This window comes from Carassius gibelio, chromosome B9 (assembly GCF_023724105.1).
Source record: "Carassius gibelio isolate Cgi1373 ecotype wild population from Czech Republic chromosome B9, carGib1.2-hapl.c, whole genome shotgun sequence".
NCBI classification, from domain to species: domain Eukaryota; kingdom Metazoa; phylum Chordata; class Actinopteri; order Cypriniformes; family Cyprinidae; genus Carassius; species Carassius gibelio.
In genome coordinates, this window is record NC_068404.1 from 21,060,407 (window position 1) to 21,083,987 (window position 23,581).

General features: G+C 35.6%; 1 protein-coding gene across 2 annotated transcripts in view; it reads left to right on the plus strand.

Moving 5' to 3' along the window:
* The window catches only part of lrp1bb (low density lipoprotein receptor-related protein 1Bb), a 257,531-nt gene that overhangs the window by 123,216 nt on the left and 110,734 nt on the right, over nucleotides 1-23,581 (plus strand). Inside the window, exons 9-18 of one of the 2 annotated variants that reach the window (XM_052566199.1) lie at nucleotides 1,316-1,502; nucleotides 1,719-1,862; nucleotides 3,805-4,041; nucleotides 4,247-4,427; nucleotides 10,160-10,379; nucleotides 11,289-11,478; nucleotides 13,629-13,751; nucleotides 14,584-14,724; nucleotides 15,970-16,095; nucleotides 17,800-17,916. In XM_052566199.1, the coding sequence (XP_052422159.1) occupies nucleotides 1,316-1,502; nucleotides 1,719-1,862; nucleotides 3,805-4,041; nucleotides 4,247-4,427; nucleotides 10,160-10,379; nucleotides 11,289-11,478; nucleotides 13,629-13,751; nucleotides 14,584-14,724; nucleotides 15,970-16,095; nucleotides 17,800-17,916 (1,666 nt within the window). Of the gene's footprint in view, nucleotides 1-1,315; nucleotides 1,503-1,718; nucleotides 1,863-3,804; nucleotides 4,042-4,246; nucleotides 4,428-10,159; nucleotides 10,380-11,288; nucleotides 11,479-13,628; nucleotides 13,752-14,583; nucleotides 14,725-15,969; nucleotides 16,096-17,799; nucleotides 17,917-23,581 lie in introns of those variants that run through there. The other variant, XM_052566198.1, reaches the window with a different exon arrangement.

The window sequence follows — 23,581 nt, forward strand, 5'->3', positions numbered from 1 at the left end:
TGAGGCGCGGTCACGCTGACTGCAACCTTTTGTACAACGGAACAGTGTAACTTTTTATTTGTTTCTTTAACTCGATTTTATTTTGATAATGAACAGGCTTCAATATATGTTCAAAATTATGTTATCTGTGCGCATAAGGTCATACCAAAGCTGGTTGGTTATACAGATTTCACATTTGCATAGGACATACTACTGAAATTCATGATTGGTTGACAGCAAATTTCAAATATTAAATGGAACGATAAAATAATGTTATTAACTGGTTAATGGTCATTTAAAAATTTTGGTTCTGTTCGCAACTATAAAGTTTGATTTCGTTTCTATTTCTGGTTCTGTTCCTGGTTTTCCGGTTTTCGTTTTCTTTTTTGTTCCTTGAACTGGTTTAGAGCCCTGAATTATAAGTACTCATAAACAACCAATATGGTATTAATGGGCATGCTAATAAGTGACTAGTTAATAGTGAGAACTGATCCAAATAATAAAGTGTTACCCTTCTCTCAAAAACTGTATCAACCCAAAAGTGGATCACAGGTGGAAACTGGCATTCAAATAGTTTCATTATGAAATGTTCTTTGTGAATATGATGGACCCCTGTGTGAACTCACTTTATACATATACTAAAACTGATCTCAAAACCATTTGATTAAACAATTGTTTTATTGTGCATTAAGTGTCCAAATAATTTGCGGGGAAACTGGAATATCCACTCTTGCCCTGGAGGAATGGTTGAGTACCTGACTATAAATTTAAAAGAGAATAGCGTTATGAGCCACACTATTTTGCTACCATTTCTTACCTCTTGCAGTTAGGGAAAGAGAGGATGAATTATCTCCCTGTGGGTTTAGGTGAAGCACAATGCACTTTTTAATATGTGTGTATTTGCAGGCATGGTTCAGCACTCCCAGTCTGCTCCTGTCACATGTTGCTTGCAGAGATAGCATGTAGGCTAGAATCACTCCACAGAATCGAGGTGTCCCCAGAGAAACACATGCACTCTAGCTGACCCTGCCAAACGTCCTGAACTGCCTGAATGCATAACAACACAATTCCGTTAACTTCAGCCTGTCTGCAAATCTGCACCTCTTTATTCAGCTTGTGGGTTGTTGCCAGGTCAAATTAAGTCTAATAACAGCTTTAGCTAATGGCTAATTCAATGTTGAATGTTGATGTTGAATCAAATGGAAATACCAAGGACTGTATCAGTGCTGTTCTGCTTTTTTTTTTTTTTTTTTGAGCTTACAAGGTTCTATTTACCTAGCTAAGTAGCTTCTGGGTGTTCTAATCAACCTGACATGGTCAATGTTCCTTTTGCTAGGTGGCCCACCTGCATGGATTAGCTGTTTTTGAGGACTACTTGTACGCAACTCGCTCTGAACCCTCAAGTGGAGCAGTGGTAGACATCTTACGGATAAATCGCTTTAATGTCACAGACCCGGAGACGCTAACAAGCATAGGAAATGCAAAAACAATACGGGTTTACCACAAGCTCAGTCAGCCGAAAGGTAAAGTATGTGTTTGGTTTGAATTGCTTGTTTAGATCGAACAGCATGTATGTCTATGCATCTTTTTTTTTCTTTTTTTTTTTCTACATCATGTGCATCACTTTTTGGCTTTGTTTCAGGTTTTGTATTACATATTTATAAATAAAACATTATTCAAGATTATATGCATATATGAATATGCTAATTGAAAATGTGACACCCGTGTCCTCTCTTCAGTCAAGGGCCATGCGTGTGAAGTTGACCCTTATGGTAAACCAGGAGGATGCTCGCACATCTGCCTTCTCAGTGGGAGCTACAAATCCCGGAGCTGCCGCTGTCATACCGGATTCAGCCTGGGAAGTGATGGGCTGTCCTGCAAAAGTCAGTCCACCTTAGTTCACAGCCTCACTTTTGTGCACTGTAGCTGTTCAAATGTGTTGTTCTGAAATAATATGATTTATAATGATAATAATGATTATAATAATAATTAAGTCACTTTTTGTTTCTTTTAACCTTATAAGCATGAATTATCAAGTAATAGTATGAAAATATATTAACCTATCAGACAACAGAAGGCATCTATCAAGTATGATACAGTATGCTTTATAGGATTAATGCAATCAGTTATAAAAAATTATATATATATATATAAATTCAGTAATTCCCTATTATGTTATATATAGCAATTGACCATCCTAATAAAGATATATTTCTTCTCTGGCACAAGAGTGAAAATTTACCCAATGATTTTATGTCACATAATGTCACGTCATTCATGCAGAAATGGTGATGGAATATGTCTTTGTTTTATTCGATTCTCGTCAGCAATCTAGACCTGGAAATTGAAATGTACGTGTTGTTACACTAGAAGATTGAGCGCTTCTGCATTTGCGCCAGTCTTGGCACTGACAGAGATGGAGATTAACTTTTAAGGAGATTGGCCCACGTGGTTGTGATGTTATTTTATTGACTGCCTATAGCATGATTCATTACTGCCATTACTGCCATTTCCACTCTGTTCCCACATACGCAGATCCTCCTGATCAATGGACGTTTTACTTAGTTGACAATGAAAGCTATGGGTCAATTAATGACGATCCTGAGTTAAGCATGAAGTGACTGCAATAATGAACCAAGCTCTGCGTCTTGAGATGTTTCTGATTTATACCGCCACCCAGATGTTCTACTTCCTGCCTCTTTCCATCAGATGAGAAGCTATTCTAAATGACTGTGGCATCCAGTAGTCCCTGTGTTGTTTGATATATAGGTCTCAAACTGCTTAATTGTCTTCAAGGTAGTGGAGCTCTTCCATTCAGAATGATAAATTGAAGTGATATTTGTGTGGTCTCACCCACACTGTTGTGGTCCCATGAGGGAGTAGGAGGATGTTGGGGTGAGGTCCCTCTCATTACCCAGAATCCACCTCCTTTCCCATTGGCCTGCCACATAACAGACAGGCCAGGCTGCACTTTGTTTTATCCCCACTGTGACTAGAGGTTAGATCATTTGAGCTTGTTGCAAGCCCATGGATAACCTCAGTCTCTGTTGTGTGCCTGTGCTAATCTGACAACAGGAAATTTATTGTTTAAACAGAGTCCCGATGAACAAAAATATAATTGCTGAGGCTTGTCAAATAAATACTCTCAATCAAGATAATTTCTGCCTGAGGATGCTGATTGCTCCATTCATTTCTCTAACTTATCCAGGCCATAAAATCACCCTCAGACCCCAGGGGGTTAACACCTCTGCCTCTGCCAGTATTGGGCTTTGTAGATCTTCACACAGCTGATTTGGGTTCAAAAAAAAAAAAAAAAAAAAAAAAAAAAAAAAAATATATATATATATATATATATATATATATATCAAATATTTGTAATAATTTTTTATGTTTTTTTTTTTTATAAGTATCTTATGCTATTCAAGGGTACATTTATTTGATAAAAATGCAGTATGAACAGTAACATTGTGAAATAATACTGTAATTTACAATAACTTTTTTATAATTCTAATATGCTGGTGCTTGATAAACATTTCATATTATTATAAATGTCGAAAAGTTTTTTGCATCTAACTAATAGCTCTAAAATAATTCAGTTCTTTTTTGACTTTGTATTCATCAATATGCTGCAATAATAAGGAACATTATTAATAATAACCACCATATATATGTGTAGCACTAATAATAAGTGACCAGCAAATCAGCATATTATAATGATTTCATGTGACAAAAAAACAAACAAAAAAAAATCATAATTATTACAAACTTTTGACTAGAGTATATGGCATATATTTATGTTAATACTTCCTATCTGTGTCTTCACAGAACCCAGGAATGATCTTTTCCTCTTCTATGGAAAGGGACGACCTGGGATAATCCGGGGTCTGGACATAAATGTGAAGTCTAGCAATGAGTACATGGTTCCTATTGAGGACTTGGTGAATCCAAGAGCTCTCGACTATCATGCTGAAACAGGAAACATTTACTTTGCCGATACTACAAGTTTTTTGATAGGGCGGCAGAAAGTTGATGGAAGCAGTCGGGAAACAATTCTCAAAGATGGTAATTACTGAACATTATGTATTCTTCTTCATATTATTGGTGTTTTCAGTTTGTAAAGTTTCTTCATTTTCTTACACAAAGACTCTGTTTACACCTGAAATTGCATGAATTGAAGTCATATAAACGGTACAAAGGTTGTTATTTTATTTTATTTTTTGTCTTCGATAACAGCTTTTCAGCTGCTGAATTGTGTGTGCTCTTACAGATCTTGATAATGTGGAGGGGATTTCAGTGGATTGGATTGGAAATAATCTCTACTGGACCAATGATGGCTACAGAAAAACAATCAGTGTGGCTAGGCTGGAGCGGGCATCTGAAACCAGGAAGACTCTTTTGGAGGGAGACATGTCTCACCCTAGAGCCATAGTGGTGGATCCTCTGAATAGGTACAGTAGAGGGAACAGCTGTCACATCATCACAATCCTAAATGTAGATGATGTATTATACAGTGATTTGAAATGCCATAAATTTATGATTTGGGTAGAGGCATCTGTTACTTTTTTTTATATTATTTAACTTCCAGGGCTTTTCATATATGGTCAAAGGTTTCTATTGCATGTGTTTTTGCAGCACTGAGTAATGTAGCCAATCGTAGACAATACTTTATGCATTGGTTTCGTGAAAGCAATGGTCATTCAGAGGCGTTAAAGTTAGTCACTCACCGCTCAAAGGGGTTTGTTTCAGTGCAGAGGTCTGCACGTTCGCAGATCTTCTCAAAAGAAGGTGTAGATACTATGTAAATAAGAGATTAACTGTATAGTGTAGAACTTCACTCATTATAATGTATCTTCATAAGATCACGATGAATTACGATCACTGAAAGCCTTTTAGTGATTGTGAGGGGAGTGCTTTTTGCGCATTTTTTGCGCACTCACTCAAGGATTCATTCTCGGGACTGCAATGAAAGACATAGCAATAACCATTAATCCAAGATTGCCACTTGCCATTGTGTAGCATTTACTACTTCAGTTAACTGGACGAAAGTAGAGCAGGTTCGGACTGGTATGTTTGAGTGGAGACGGGGGCTAACTAGCATATTCATGGTTTCACACATACTCAATGAGGTAAGGGTGTAGAGTTATTTTCAAGAGATATATTCCATTTTAAGATGTAAATAAATTGTTTTCATGGGGGAAAAATACATAATTTTGATGAGAAAGGTGAGAAACCAGACAAAATATCAGGCATCCCTAAGCATGTTCTATGTTTGGTGGATATGGCCATATACCTTGTATTACTGAACAATCACTTTATTTTGACAGTCCACTTTAGGCATTCTACTAACTATAAGTAACTTTTCAAGTTCAGGTCAACTAGCTCTAATAAGAGTATTAGTAGATTAGGTTTGGGGTTTGTAGAATAAATTGAAATGTATTGGCAAATTTGGTATAATCATTAAAATGTCTGTTGGGGCACCAACGAAATTAAGTGTTAGCAGATGTTAAGGAGGCAATTTACTAATGCTCTAAAAGCTAGTGGTTGATATATAGTTGCAAAGTTATTTATAGTCAACCAAATTTCTAAAGTGAGTCGCAAAATAAAGTTTTACCAATAAATCTGGATGAAATATGCTTGGAAAAACATGATTAATCTTCCTTTACATCAACATTTGCAATCTGGGATGAAATGCTGAGCTCTACTCACTTTCCACCTGGCCTGAAGAACAGTTCTCGTTCCAGTTTATTTACCAGCATTTGTTTACACCGCATGGCTTCAGAGTCGAATGCAATTGTACATAAAGTAGTGAAGCATGCGTGCGCCCAGCCAAGCATATCTCCGTCTACACTGGTTAATGTGTGTGTGTACCAGTAAGCTGACATGGCACGGCCAGTAAAAAGGTGAGTTTGATGGCCCAGAGCCAATCTCATTATCACCCTCCCTGGGTGTGAGAGTAACTCATGAATCCTGAGGAGGTGCAGCCAGCCAAGGCTGAAGAAGCGAGATACTGCAATGAGGAAACAACCCCTCTCGGTCTTCTCAGATCCAATCAGACAACCCGCTCACTCTCTTTTTATCTGATTAAAAAGTACTCAAGTACCGAAATACTGATTGGTCGTTGGTCGTCAGATCTTTTGGGGCATTCCACGTGGTATCTTAAGGGTGCTTTGAGTACTTTATAATGAATTTATTTTGAAATCTCTGTAAATAAAATGGCTTATTTAAAACAGTGCACTTATCCTTAAGTAATTAATATACATTGGAATAGATTTTTACCATCTTTAGTGAACCCAAGTGGTGTTGATTACCAAATCATTTGAAGAGAGGGAAAGCAACTGCAGAATAATTTAATTATTTCCAGACACAATGGGTTCATTAGCTCAGAGCCATAATTATATTCATTGCTCAGACCTCACGCTTGTACAATTTATGTGACTCTCTCTCTCTCTCTCGCATTTAATGACGCTAATGTGTCTTGAATGGCAGTGCTAACAATAAAATAAGCAAGGGGCAAATACAGGAAGCTAGAAACTGTCAAATACTTGCAAATAGTACATATGTGCTTGAGTAAAACGTGAAATTGCCATCTTATCTCCCAGTCACCACCGCATGTCACTCCCGATGGGATAACTTCAGTGGTGTGGAAGTGATTAAAATCTGCATTAAAAGCATCGTCTGCTGAACTGCCAGCTCAGAGGATGTCACGCAGACTACTTGACACTATTCTTTGGGAGTGGAAAGCTAAGGCTTTCTGGAGGTAGCGCTCAGACAGGAAATGAGAGGCACACCTCTTCTGAGGTGTCATTGATGTGTCCTGTTTTGACAGCCAGTAAAAAAGCCCCCGAGGAAAAAGTTGAAGGTGGAAGATGGAAATGTGGAGCGGATGCAAATTTTTGGCCTCTCTTACAGGGCATTAGAGGAAAGAGTGCATGAACTTTGAACGATGGCTAAAATAGAGTTATTCGTGTACTGTGCTTCAAAGCTAAGCTAGCGTTTTTTGGCTGTTTTTCAAGTCAAGAGTTAGAAACTTATCAGATTAATGATTATTACATTTGATATTTGAACAACTGAATCATTACTATAATGTTATGCAACATTATTAGAATTGCTTAATATATATTTTTTAATTTTTAATTAAAATTTTATAATTTGACCATTCTAATATGCATTCCTCAATGTCAATATACAGTAATTTAATGCAAAATATTATGTGTATATATAAAATATAGTGTTAACAATACTTAAACAATATTTTGATTAAATATCTGAACAGAAACAAAATAAAAATATTTTTGATCAATTCAGAATTTTTATTAATCTCTAGTTAAATTTTTCACCATGAGCTTTAAATGTCTTTCAGAAACATGAAAAAAATATTATTGACTCCCGAGCTTTTTAATAGCAGAGTAAGATAGCTTATTAAATTTATAAGTTAAGAGATAGCATAGTGTTCGGTGGCCCAGACAGCTCAACACGCTGCAACTTAAGAAAACGCAAATTGAAAAAACATCTTCACCAGTTTGACAATACAAGTGTTGCAAATCCTCACAACACATGCATATAATGAAACGTGCTGCAAATCATCACAACACATGCAGCGAAACGCACTGCAAATCATCACAACACATGCATATAACGAAACGCGCTGCAAATCATCACAACACATGCATATAACAAAACGCGCTGTAAATCATCACAACACATGCATATAACGAAACGCGCTGTAAATCATCACAACACATGCATATAACGAAACGCTCTGCAAATCCTTCACAACACATGCATACAATGAAAAGCCTGCTAATACTTCACAACACATCCAAATTAAGAAACGGTGCAAATCCTCACAGCACGTGCACATTAAGAAACAATTAATGAAGCATTGCAAATGTATTTTCATTAACCTGAAATTATATTTAGCTGAGGATATAAAAAGTTAGCCATCTTAAGTAACTTTTTACATTTAATCATGTAATTATTCATCTTATTTAGGCAATAATATCCAAAAGATAAAGGAATCAGCACTTGTGTTGTCAAACTGATGAAGATGTTTTTTTTTGTTTTTTTTTGCTGGTGTTTTTTCAATTTGCATGTGCTTTGCAATCTGTATCGCGTTGAGCTCTCTCAGCCACCGTAATAGTGAGATAATTTATCCAATTTGATATTTTAACAATTTAAAAAAAAATCTGATATATAAAAAAAAATCTTACATTAATGTAAAAAAAATATAATGCTAAAATATAATGTGATTCATTTATTGATATTAATAAATGTATCAATATAAATGTACAATTTGGTTTAGTGTTTAACATATTTGTTGACCCAAACGTATTGTTATACTGTACGTATAGTAAATATTAACAATCCAGTAAAAAAAAAAAAAATTTAACCTTTATTTTAATCATCTCTAGTATAAATGTGGCTGTGTTGTTTTGACCCACCTCAATAGGATTATTTATAGAAAGGGGGTTAGGCCCCATCGTTAGGGGTTGGCCATCTATCAGGTGAGCAGGTGGCATGTTGATCTTTGTCTGGTCTGCTGGATGGGCTTTCCCCCTGAAATAACACCCACCTGTCCTGATTTCTTTATCTCATCCACCCATACAGTATACATCTCTCTGTTGATGCATCAAGCAGCCTGTGATAACATGATAAGAATGAACTAGCCTGCCTCAGTAACTCTTTTCTCTCTTTTGGTATCTTGTGTTCTGTCATTTGGACTTTCAAGATTTACATCTCTGTCTGTCCAATTGTTTGATGTTTTTATTTATTTTATCTCTACTCTGTGATCACTTCATTGCTGTCCTATATTCATTCCCAGGAGGAGATTTTCTAAGCTGTGTGATTTTCAGCCGGTCAAAACTGATTTTGTAAACTCCTTTGTTGTCCTAGCTTGATGCTCCAGTTTAAGGAATGTCTCGCTCTCATGCTCTTATCCTCGCCTATATTTACTACTTATTTTTGTCTTTCATCCACTCACTCTCTAGCCATTAACATTTCACAAACACTACCATTCAAAACTTTGGGTTCAGTAATTTTGGGGGGAAATAAATTAATACCTAGAAAGGGCATTGAATTGATTAAAAGTTTCAGTATAGAACAACATTGTTGTTATCAAATAAATGCCATCAGGTTGAGAAGTTTTTCAAAAACATAAAATTTTACCAACTTCAAACACTGGAACTGTATATACGATTAAATCACGATCATCACTAAACTAAACATTTATAAAATCCTCATAGAAAATGAACCAAAAATAAAACTGGTCATATAGGTTTGTTGTTGTTGTTTTTACCTTAAAATTATACTGTTATATTAAAAATATTTGATATAATATTAGGTTAAACACCTCTTTCACTGAAAATAAGTTGAAAAAGTTAAAACATACTAACAAGACTTTGTTTTTTAAGAGCCTCAGGCCCTGTTTTGTGCTCTACTCGTGGAAAATGCCATGTAATCTTTGCTCATTTTGGTTAGAGCCTGCATGTTGTTACATTTTGAACAGTACAGGATGAGACTTAGAGCATGCTGTTTGCCTACTGAATAATTCATGGGGTCACGTAGCCAACACACTGGGACAGAGAGCGCTTGATTTGCCCTCTATCCAATTCTGTTTTATGTGATGCACATGAAGTACGGCTTCTATCATTGATGAGACAGAAGAGCTTGCGTTGACCGCTGAGTAGTACTCAGAGGCAACAAATCCCTTAAGCACACTTACTAGGGAAAGGATCATGTCAGAACGTTGACCCAATCACTTTTCAAATATCACTTACCCATTGAGAGTCACAGTTCATGTTGGCACAGAAGTCTATATGCCAGAAACACAGAAAAGGAAAAAAAATAAAATAAAATATATATATTATATATATATATATATATATATATATATATATATATATATATATATATATATATATATATATATATATATATATATATATATATGAGCTTAATTTCCCCTAGGTGTGAGTTGCTGACTTTTTTAAGCATATTTTATTTGTTATGTTTAGTTAAGCTTGTGCAGTTTTAGACCTCGAGGCAATTTGTTTCAGTCTGCTTCAACTGTACATTTCCTGTCTTAACGAGTAAGATGCGACTAATATTCATGACTGCTTCAAAGTGAATACAAGAGCTGTTTTCATGGACTACACTGAATGGGTTCTGGTTTTGGTTGCAGTTGGATGTACTGGACCGATTGGGAAGAGGATGAGGTGAACGACAGCATTGGTAGAATAGAGAAAGCCTGGATGGATGGTTCCAACAGGAAAATATTTGTCACATCTAACATGCTGTGGCCCAATGGACTCACTCTGGAACATGGAACCAGTACCATGTACTGGTGTGATGCCTATTATGATCATATTGAGAGAATCTATCTCAATGGGACTGGCAGAATGGTGAGTGAAATTACTCAAATGTTTCTGTTTCTTAGCTTAAATTGTAGAAAACAAATGGGATTATTATTAGTGTTGCACGATAAATCACATGCTATATTATTTAATGAACATCTTGTCAGTAAATCTGGTTCTGTAATCAACTTTATATATATATATATATATATATATATATATATATATATATATATATATATATATATATATATATATATATATATATATATATATATATATGCCTTTTCTTTTTCTCGAACATATAAATTATCCACAGTCGTACCTCAAATGTGAATTTAGTTTTTAATAAGTTGTTAATATGGGCTACAACTCCAATGCTAATGCTGACTAATAAGGACCACAATTCAACAATGAATCAAGCAGGTAAAAGCACATTTTTAATCAGGCAATCATTCAAAAATTGACATTTCAGGTCTGGATTGCAGAATGGGAAAGTATCTTCAAGTAAAGTTCACCACAAACTTTATTTTACTCCAGATCGAAAACCACTATTATAAAAACCCATTACAAATTCCTGAGGGAGCTCATGGAAAATTAGCTTTCTGAATAGGTCTATGGATTGACGTCATGACTAAACGGCTCTATTATTGAGACAAACGCTGACAGAATAAACATCTAGAGCTATAAAATGTATGCCGACTGCAGAGCTCAGATAATTTGTTCAAAAATAATTCAATGCATTTTGAGAGTTTGTTGGCATCGTTAACATCACTTTTTAAACTTTTCATTCCATCACTGTGTAGGAGAAAGGAAAAAAGAGAGAGGTGTTAAATGGGGAAAAAAGGGTTTATCCTCTCACACAGTTGTCAAAACAGTGCATGCTAATGTTTTTTTTTTGTTGTTTTTTTTTTTTTTTTTTTTTTTTTTTTTTTTTTTTTTTGCAATTCACTGTAGGTTGTGTACAGTGGCAGGGAACTCAGTCACCCGTTTGGGATTGCACAGTACCAAAATTCCATCTTCTGGACGGAGTACATGAACGGCTCCATCTTCCAGCTGGATCTGGTCTCTGGTGAAGTCTCTCTGCTGAGGAGTGAACGACCCCCTCTGTTCGGGCTCCGAGTATATGATGCACAAAGCCAGCTGGGTAAAGTCACTTTAACTAGAGAAAAGTTACAAGATGACACATGTTTTATCTTTTTTTTTCTAAATTTTGATAAATAATGGTTGTAATATTTTTCGATTTTAATTCATACAGGTAAGTTGGAATGTAAATTAAATTGGCCTCAACACAGAGGATTTTGATTTGCAATAACAGGAAATTAAATTCCAAGAAATTAATCTAATTTTGATTGTTGGCAGAGCAGATGACTTCTGTTCATAGTCTCCATCTTGTGACCTAATTAATAATAGTTGCTTCTATTTTGAAGACTATGGAGTAAATTAAACCATTCTGGAAAATTAAAGAATGTCAGTTTATTAATGTACTCTACCATTACATAGCCTGGGCTTAGGAAGTTGCCCCCCACCCACACCCCCTTCTTTTTTAAAGAGTGGGACCTGCTTTTTTAATACAGCAGGAAAACGTTTATTGAATAAAAAAGTGACAGTAAATTAATAAATAAAATGTTATATATATATATATATATATATATATATATATATATATATATATATATATATATATATATATATATATATATATATATATATATGGTAACACTTTAGTATACGGTCCAATTCACACTGATAACTAGTTGCTTATTAGCATGTCTATTATTAACATATTTGCTGTACATATAATGCATAACAGCCATAATCCTACCCAATACCCTAAACTTAACAACTACCTTATAAACTATTAATAAGCAGCAAATAAGGAGTTAATTGAGGCAAAAGTCATAGTTAATGGTTAGTTAATACTGACAATTGGACCCTAAAATAAAGTGTGGCCATATATATAAATATATATGGCATATTTCAAATAAATGCAGCCTTGGTGAGCACTAGCGTACCTTTTGCATGCTTTTAAATTCACTCCTGAATGATGCTCAGCACTGGAATTTGGTACATAATGGTGAATTTTACCAAATTGTAATATGCATGAATTAAGTAGACGAGAAAAAAAAAACCTGGTGGAAAAGTGTTTTACGTATTACATACAGTAGTGCATTCTTTCAGAAAATTCATAATAAACAACATTTTTAAACACATTGCAGATACTACAAATGTTCATGTCTTTAGCTTTGATTAGCATAGACCCAACTGCAGAGCAGGAGCCTTACTGTTGAGTGGGTGGGTTTAATCCACTGAAGTGGGGACTAAAGCTCTGTTTAGAATGTTTAACTCTGTGTGGATGTCTGAGGCAAGGTGGGATGATTACTGTCATCCTCCCTCATAACTGCCAGTCACAACACGCAGAGGGAGGGATGCTGCTCAGTGGGGGCCCTTGCACATGTAGACGAGCGGCACAGAGAACGCAGCCATGTGTTCGACTCCCACATGTTTCATCTCTTACTTACCTAAGGGTGGTGCAGTTTCAGGAGAGCAGACAGTACGCTGCTTGTCAGAGAGACTCACTCTTTTGAGAATGACGATGTAGGCAGTGGGGACCAGTATCATGTTTTAAATATTCTCCTCCTGACATCGAACATACAGCATTCGTAACACCAAGACTTCTGACAGGGGAAGGTGAGGAACTGCCATTATGTCACGCATGAATTTCCTGGCCCGAAAATGCGGGCTTTTTGACAGTCTACGTTCTCAGCAGAAGAGGAATTTCTTCAAAGTGCTTGTCAGGAGAAAGATTAATTGTGTTTCCGCTTCCTGGAGTACCACAGAATGGCCATTACAAAACAGTTTTTATCTCATTGGTTCAGGCAATGCCTTTCAACCCCTCTCTAAATGAAACCTTATTATTGTCCCCATGCCTCAACTTAATAAGTGACAGTTTTCTCACAAAACTGTGTTTTTCTCCTCTCCTCCCCCATCGTAGGTGTCATTGCCCACACAATGAATTATGTCTGTGAAAGAAAAAGAATGTCAAATGGCTCTCTTCTCCAGTGTTTCCCATAATTTACTTGACGTGTGATTAAAAATAATGCCCCCGTGTACCACCGGCATCCCAGAAGACCAGGAAATTGGTTCTGAGTGGGCAGTGAAGAAGAACTTTATGTTCTGTGCTTCAAGGAGAGACGTTGCTAAAAGCCATAAAGGGATGAACACATAAACAGCCATCCTGCTGGTGGGAAAGAAGATTTGTAGATATTTGTTGTTTAGGCCTATGTTTGTTTTTAGGTGACAATGCCTGCAGGGTGAATTATGGTGGTTGCGGTACCCTCTGTTTGGCCGTCCCAGGAGGCCGGGTATGCGCATGTGCCGACAACCAGCACCTGGACAAGAACAATGTCACGTGCTCTGGTAGGCTGCTTTGAATACCATTCACTTAAAAAAAAAATATATATATAAATAAATAAATAAATAAAAAATCACAGGACAAGAAGTCTGAAAAGGAATAGGAGTGTTACAAATTAATAGTGCATTCATTCATGATCATTTAAAATTGTAAGTACATTTCACAAATTGACAAAAACAAAAATGTCATCTTTGATATTAAATAAAGTTTATAGATTATAAATATAGTTTAGTAAATAAAAATATTAAATATAGTTTATTATTTTATTTTTTTTAAATGGAAAAGCTCAAAATGTTATTACCTTTTGGGCGAAAATTCCAATAACCTGTGCCTTTGCTGGCAACCATTGATATTCAACATGTATTTTATAAAGTACTCTTTTTAAAATGTAATTTAAAATATTATTTTATTTTATTTTATTTTCATTCCTTTTCTTTTCTTATGTGATCTTTGCTTTTAGACATAAGTAAAATAGTTGTAAAATAAAAAAAGGATTTTGAAAACTGGTTTAAAACTATTAGAAAAAAAAATAATTATAATTTTTTTTGTTTTGTTTTTGTTTTGTTTTGTTTTGTTTTGTCTTTGTTTTGTCTTTGTATTGAATTAGGTTCACTCCTAGTCCTCCATAGAAGAAATCAGTTACTCAAATAAAGACAAATAGTTTTTGTCAAGTTGCAATGAGAAGTAACACTCTTGATTTGTTTGAAAAAAGTGGCTTGAGTATAATAGTATAAATTCAAAAAGCAATCTGTTGCTTTATTTGTTGTATTAAACTCAGACTCCACATCACCCTTACATTGTGACTGACTATATCAGACTATATTTTCTCTCCTGAAGATTTTGTAGGTCAAGAGGAGCCCCAGCGGTGCAAAAATGATGAGTTTCAGTGCAGGAACTGGCGCTGCATACGAGTCAATTGGATTTGTGATGGAGATGATGACTGTTTAGATGGCAGTGATGAGGTGGCCCACATATGCTGTACGTATCTTGCTGTCTTTCTCTTTAACAGCGATGTATAATCCCTGTTGTGTCTGCTTTACTGAACCATTAAACCTCTTTGGCCTCAAGCTGTGTCATTAAGCATGCACATAGTGTCATATATGTCTGTGATGTATCACTCAATATCAAATTTCCATTCTGTTCAGGTATCATAGGTGTCATCAGTTCTTTACCAACCTGGTAGCAAGATGAACACTGCTATATATATATATTTTTTTTTTTTTGTCTTTAGTATATGCAGTTGTCGAGTATACAGTTATATTATGATATTTATGATCATTATGCAAAAATTTTCAAACTCACAATGCCCCAAATGAACAGCCAAAAGCAATTATTCCAGAAAGCAGTATAATAAGTAAATATATATGCTGATATAATGTATACCGTAGCTTGAATTGCACTGGATAAAAGCATCTACATAAATGTAAATCTGAATAAGCAAACTGTTTGCATATAATTTGTAGATAATTAACAAGTTGCTAATTGACATCTCAGGGAAAAACGGCTGCAATATCAAACGGGAAGAACGCCAGTATCAAATTGTTCTTCCACGCACAGCATTCCATGGCACAATCATCTCATGAGCTAATCGATAAGATAAGCACCATGTTAAAACGTCGGGGGCTGAGTCATTTTTCACTATGAGAAATACTTTAACGTGATGTTCTGCCAGAATTATCAGAATTGCAAAATCAATTTTCTGCTCTGCTGGGATGTCCTACAGTTTAATATGGCTGAAACTTTACTGTCTGATCCCACTCGAATCCGGTTTTTCATTTCATCTGTTACTCATTGTCTGTTGGGGACGCGTTGAGTATCCAGGGTTATGAGTAATAGCAGGTTCTATTATTAAATAGAGCAAATAGTAGAGGAAAACACAGGCGCTACTTTAAATAAACTCAAAAGCCTGAGGGCAAACGCATATTTTTGAGATAAATGTGAAGCTAGCTCAAGAGAATAGATGAATAGCACAATGAAAACTGCTGTGTCAAAACAAAAGTAGAGTATTATGCATATGAACACACTTATATGTAGAGCGGACTGTCAGCAGTATAACAAAACATGTCAAAAAAATAAATAATACAAAATAAATATATGTCAAGCTTGGAAATGCTTTGTAACAATCTTAGATACAGTATGGAAGGGTTTTATTTTATTTTTTTAAAGCAAAACATTTCCTGTTTGGCATGCGCTGAATTTTTTTGTTTCTGTTGTTCCTTCCAGCTAACCACAGTTGCCCGGTTGACCAGTTCAAGTGTCCCAATAATCGCTGCATACCCAAAAGGTGGCTTTGTGATGGAGCCAATGACTGTGGAGATAACGAAGATGAGTCTAATAAAACATGCTCAGGTAGAGCTCGACTCCCTCATACATATTAAACAGATCCATCCACTAATATGTGCCAGTAATACATTGGGGTCACTTATTATAAAACTCCTAAAACTTATTAACCCTCTATGAAGGATTTTAATATTTTTTCTTTGTCTTCCTGTCATTAAGTCACATAACTGTAGAATCATAAAACGAGCATTAATATGACTTAATTATTCATATTTAATAATGAACACCATATAACATCATCAAGTAGCATAAATGGCCAGCAAATTGCCTTGGCAGCATTACTGAGAAATTACATGCATATTTTCATGTTTTAAGAGGCTAAATATGAATTCTTCTTAGATCATATATACTATTAGTTACAAAAAGGCTTTAAAACATGGTTTTCAGTTGAAAGAGAGTGACAGCATCAGCCAATTCACCTTCTATTTTTAAAATGTTGGTCCGTTATTTATCTCAATGTTTGAATTCATAATATCTGTTAGAGAGTCATGCTACCTTTTCAGGTACTGCAAGGAGCACTTACTCTCTTATGCGAGCAATGATAATCAATAAATGCGTATGTGCAATGAAGTGAACTTTCTCGCTATGGATTGTCAGAATCACTTTTTCCCAGCCTTCTTTTTACAAACTGGAGTAACACCTGGCCCGTTTCCAGGAGTTAACACTCTTTCACTAGTTTAAGTGCTGTACGATCAATGGAAGGGAAGAACAGATGTGATAAATGCTGTCAACAGTCTGACATCCCGCTGATAAAGCTGACCCTCCAGCCGGAGACGACTCAGACCTTTGTTGACTTGGCAGAAGCAGTTAGAGCAAAGCGATGTGGAACACAAGTGATTATACTGAATCAGTGAGGAGCTGAAATTGACAGCAGATGTTAAAGCGATTTAATATTTCATGATTCAAGATGATCTGAAGCAGAGAATTGCTTGAATTGGCTGTAAAATAGTCTCTGGTGTATCAGGGCAGTTTTGATCAGTAAGCTCAGAGTTAAATGATTGCCTTTTGGTGGGGCTAATTCCTGGAGTCACACATGAGATTAAACTACCTTAAAGAAATTACCCTTATACTTAAATTGATTGTCTCTTATAGGTGTGTTTAAAGTATGGCCAGCAAGATTAGGAATCAAAACTGGTGCAAGGTCATTTAATTGTGTGTGTTTCAAAATAAAGTTTGTTGTTCTGTTAATGGTTTTGATAATTGTTGTTTTGTTTTTGTTTTTTTTTTGTTTTTTTTAAATAGAACAAGAATGCTGGTTAAGAAGGGTAGCCCTTCTGTTCTTTGTTATCAGTTCTTATGAAAGGAGATGGAGAGTCTTTTCCCCCTTAGACTTTTAATAATAAATGTAACAAACTAAATTATAGTAATGTATACATTTGTTTTAAGAAACTACTTAGCTTATTTATTTTAAGTATAGAGCTAAACATGTTTTAATTGGAGCTTGTTTGTTTAATTAGGCTACTTTTGTTTTGTTTCTCCAAGAAGTACAAATTGTATTACTCTGTTGAAACAATCTGTTCTCTAAACATTTCTTTCTTTCTTTTTTTCTGAAAATGGTGAAACAAGCAAACAAACAAATAATAGCATTGTTATATGGAAGCAGAATAAAAATATTATTTTCTTTGTGATTAATATCTCAGGTGGCCACTGCTAAATACTTTGAATGCCATGAATAATAAGATTATCTTGCTTCTTTTATTGTTTTGTCTTTAGCCCAGCCATGTCGGGCTGGTCAGTTCACCTGTGGTAATGGTCGCTGTGTACCAGAAGCGTGGCGCTGTGATCAAGATGATGACTGTGGAGACATGTCAGACGAGTCCACTTCCTGTGGTGAGTCACTGTCTTACTAGCTAATTGGCTTGGCAAATTTGACATCTTGAACCTGCTTTATTTAGGACAAGTCTCTCTTATCCCTGTCCACCACAGTGCCACTTCTTGAACCAAATCTGACTCCATTACACGTTTCTGCAACCAAATAAACTAAAAACAAACTGAAAATCTAGGTTTAAGAATGTAACAAATACAGTAATTTGCCATGATTTTTCTGTGGACAGGTTATGCTATAAAACAGTAAGTGTGTCTCTCATAAAACTCTTGCCAGTTCTAAGAGAGCTTTGACTCTAAAGGTGTATTTTTTGCCGCCCACTCTTACATTATTTCGCCAAAAACATCTACATGTCAAGGACCGAGTGCAATGTTAACCAAGTACACTACATTTCTCCAGCCCCCGAGTCTGTGCTTTTAGAAGCAGAAAGGAAAAAGGAACTAAACTTAGATGCATGGGCTTTTAAGAGTGTGGTGGTGATACAAATCATAGATTCCCTGATGTTAAAAGCTCACCATGACCACATCCCAGACCTTGAAAGCTGCCGAAATGAAATGACACAGGGCTTTGAGAGGAAATGACCCAGGAAGTTTACCTCTGTGAACTCCAGCAGTGAAACACCTATTTAAAGCGGCACATGAATGCTGGTAGTCCGTTGAAGAGGCTCAGCAATCCCAGTCAGAAAATTGTTCCTTTGTCATCAGTCCACCCCCCCAACCCACCCCCAAGACCATTCTCTAAATAAATGCAGCTTAAAGTAACGTACAGTATACATTTAAGGGCTATCTATTAATTAAAATATTTAATCATTATTAATAACATGGTTGTGTCATGAATTAACTCGTGATTAATCGCAACTTTATCGCACCATTTTAGCTGTTCTCAATGTACCTTAAATTGATGCTTTTCAAGTTTTTAATACTCAAATCAACAAGGGCATGGACAAATATGGATGCTTTATGCAAATGTATGTTTATTATTAGTAAAACCATAGTCAACACAGAGCATGAAGACTAGACATGTTTCAGAGGTCATAGATGTTTTTCTAAGAACTTGTTCTTGTCTATTAGACACATGAAAAAAAGAACATAGAAATACCAGTTTTCCATTACTTCTCTTTCTTGGCTCTGAGCAATTTACTTGCATAAATTTACCTGTTTGCATTATTTGCAGGACAGGGCAGTTAAATTCTTCTGAACATGCAAAATGTGCATTTATTATTTATCATTACGTTTGCCTCTCTGTGCCCACATACTGTATTTTGATGCAGCTAAGTTCCTCAACAAAACAGTTTTCATTTATATACTGTATGTTATTGTTTCTGTTGTATGACAACTGAATTAATATTAAATAGTGACTGAAATTTGACTCTCCCTTCCAAGATGTTAATCTCTACAAAAAACCTGATTTATAATCAAGCCGTCACCTGATGAAATTAAATAGACTACCCATAAGACAAAATCAATAACTATGCTTTGAATTCAGCTATACTTGCGTGTAGAATTAGAGAAGCAAAATAATATGTGATTTAACTGAAAGCGTGTTGCTCCTCTCAGCCACTCGCTGAACAAAGCAGACGCACAGCGAGGGAAAGAGCTGTGTGCACCTCGCGCTCACACAGCAAGGGTCTGAAAAGTCACTAAATCGCTAAGTTGGCAACACTGTGCAACTCCATTTCTCCAGCTACGGGTTAGGCCACGGGTCAAACAGAAAATGTGTGCTGCATTAATTGCGTGTTAATAAAAGGAGTTCCATTCAAATTAATTTGCGTTAACGCATTATTAACGTGTTAATTTTGACAACCCTAATAATATTTTTTTCATGGAACTACATGGAGTTTATTTTTATTAAATTTGATGGATGTTTATTCATTTAGTCATTTATTTATTCATTCCTATTTTCCAACTTTATTCTAAGACAGATACAAATGAAACAAAATTCATGTTTTTATCTTTATTATGAGAATGGGATAATCATAACTAAACTTTTTAAAATGCTAGACAGCTGTAAAATATATCTAATATTTTATTATTATTTATTTTATTTTATTTTTGAATACTGTACGTGTTAGTCTCATATAATATCTAGCTCTATCTCATGAAAATTGGTGCTTGTTCTGTTTTCTGGTGACTATGCACAAAAATCAACATTCGAGGATGTGATGCATTGTTTCCCTGGGGTCTCTATATTACTTCTCCTTCCTGCCATTTTTACTCCCTCAAGCACAAAATTGAAATTCTGACTCTTCTGCCACTTCTTTATCATGCTATGCGCTAACAATGTAACTTTCTGGGGTTCTGTCACCAAATGCTGCAAATTGCTCAAAGTGCCATTGTGTTGGTTACCTCCGCTGTGTCTTAGGCTGCCTCAGTACACTCTTGCACAAACACTCCCAGTGTAAGCAGTAATTAGAGTATACGCCTGACTTCACTTAATTGTAATCAAGCTGGGCTGAAAGACGTGGAGCTCCACTGTGTCTCACGACTGCACTGCGCACAACACACAACACACCTGAAACGCAGTGGCGCTCAGCTTGCTGTATGCTAATTGCCATTTTCAAAGTATTCTTAGCTTTCAGCAAATATTTTTTTTTCTACCAAGAATTGTGGTTTAACAGTATAGCTGTGGCAGTTTTGACATTAACTATCACTAACATAAAAATAAAATAAAAAAGTTAGTTGGTATAAACTTGGCCTACATTGATGTAAATAAGATGCATTGTCATTTGTAATGGCTTTTTTTTAATTTCATTTCAAAATTACAGATAACGTTATGATAGGCTATGGTTATTTTTGTAATTTTAGGCTGTGATGTGCCATATGATCACTGTTGCCAACTCTCAAGATAAATAAGCAACCGCAGCTCCAAAAACAAGCCCAAAATAAGCCCAATATTTTTTTTGATGATTTATTCACATCAATATTATTTATTATCAATTATTTATTACCAATAAATGAGCCTGCAGCATATTAAACTGAAACCACTCTTTTATCTAAAAAGCAAAAACTGTAATTTTACAAAAACAAAGTGTGAACAAGACTCATTTCCAATCACCCGTGAGCAGAATAGGATTGGAAAGATGGAAAAGGAGAAAAACACAAGAGCTTCAAAGGGGAGATGTAACATAGCCACATTTTTATAGCCTACTGAAATATAGGCTATTCGAACTATGTGTATACTCTTAGTTTCAGTATAGGACCTCCTGTTTTTTATTACAGCCCATGATAATTAATACATTAAAAAAATCTAAAAGAAAGTCATCTCACTCCTCTATTACATCTACTATCTTCGCTTGGATTACAGCATCACGCGCCTTCTTTTTGAATGTGATTTTTCTCCAGTGAGGCGGAGGAGTGGGCGGAACATTTGGCAGATCATGCTGCGGCACTTATATTACTGAACTGGTTGGCCATTAACTGTGAGCAAACAGAGTGTCAATCAATGCATTGGAGAATATGGCGAACATAAATAAAGAAATTACATTTCTTGTCAGATTTCCATAAAAAGCAACATATTTTAAAAAATAAGGCCCCCAAAAAAACTGCAACTCGTAACCCCGACTTTTCATGGAAAACATGGAAATGTATTATCAAATTAATCAAAATATAAAAGAGGTGTGTTCAGGCTCATTACTATTTAAAGGAGCTGAAAATTGACTGCGCCATAGACCAACTCAATCCTGGTCTAAAGTCTAAAGTCAATGGCGCAATATTTTTTTGTTATTTAAAGAGCGCTTTAGTAGAAAATGCTCCTCTGGGCGAGTCCACAGTGCGCGTTGACTTTGCTTATCACACACAGGGATGCGCATCACACAAATATGCCAAATATTAAAAACAAAAGGATTACAGTGTAAAATAATATTATCGTGTAGGCTTCATAAATATACAAATGTAATGATGGATAGTAATTGTGTGTTTTAGAATGAGGCTACCTTTTTGCAATTCAGCCTATTACTTCTCATAATGATGAATGAAATTCTACTTCATCCCATGCCTTCTTCACCTCGGGAAGCTTTGGTGGATTCCTGCTTGTCCCATAAATGATCGGTTTCTTCGCTTGAGAAGCATTCAAGTTTTCCACCAACAAATTCTGGCATGTAAATAGTGATCTGCCATGGCGCGAGCGCAACTCACTCTTAAAGCGAATGGGAGATGACACTCTGATTGGTTTATTGAACGTTATGCCCATTACTTATTAAGAGAATAGGGACAACCCATTCCAAAAATGCACCCCGGCGCACGGACCGTTTTCCGTCATTAAAATAGCTAAAGTAGATTTGGACACACCCTGAGTGCACCTCCGCCGTATATATATATATATATATATATATATTATTTATTTTTATTTTTTTTTCTAATCAAATTTCAGTGGGCAGAGTTATTACCCCTGCAGTTTCACTGCTTGTTGTTGAACCTGATCTATTGTGAAAACTGGATGTTGAAAGTAGTAATTGCCAAAGTCAGGAGACTGGAACACTCGGTTGTGAAATTTAGAAGTAGGATTTACTCCTGTCAACAATAACAGAAACATGTTCTGGGAATAAATGTTCAAGCACAACTACTTTGTTTCTTTTATTTGTTGACTCATCTGTAATCTTGACTTGTAACAGTCCTCTCCTAGATTAGCAACACTTCGAATGATGTGCTTTCCACTGACTTCTACGAGTTCTTATTTGTACCAGCAAAGGTTTTATTTGTGAGGGGGAAAGTACAATTCTCTAAAAGTAATTTTCTCAGGGAAACCCATGGGATCTGTTTTTTCTGAAATCCCACATGCTCAGTTTACAGCTGTTGGTGTTTTGGAGATGTCACCCAGTGGAGCAAAAATGCTTTTAAGAAACGAATAATGAAAATGAATGATGCTTACAGTATGCTCATGTTCAAGCACTTGTTGCTTAATTTAGCATTGATTTTCACATGTTAACCATTCACAATTTCACAGGTTTTCACCTTTTTAATTGTTCCATAATGAATTAACAAAAATATTCTTAATATTAAAGTGTCCACTGCGCACATCCACTCTCCACTCATAAATAAATAATTAAAGAGAGAAAGGGAGGGAGGGAGGGAGGGAGGGTTGTCTTTAATAAAAAAAAAAACATTCTGAGCACTTATATGTAAATGTATGAACTGTGATCTGTTCTATAACAAGAGGCTTGTTCCTTCAATCCCTTCAAGCTATGAGTCATGAGTTATTAACATTGTGCCCATTAAAACAGCACTTAAGCCTAAGATGCTCCGTGAGAACGATCCATGTTCATGTTCAAAATATATATTGTTTGTGGTTTGCTATTTGTATGATTACTCACAATGATATTTTCATGTCATAGCATTGTCCACAATCAAGTACAGCTAGAAGACATGAGCTTATTTAGCATAAAATATGAGAAGTATCAAAAACATTGACTAAAAACAAATCGCACGATCACACGCTTGTAATTACCTTTGATAACCTGAAAATGGTTTCATCTGTGGATATACGCATACTACCTGGTAGACTGTGTGGAGAGACACTTTAAAGAGACACAGATGTTGTTCCTCCTCTGCGTATCATGTCACATATGAGCAGTGATTTATACACGAAAAGATTTAATGCGGTACAAAACAAGATACTTATGAGCTTGTGCAGATTGCATTCATCAAAAAACTTGTAAGTGCGCAAGTGTTTTTT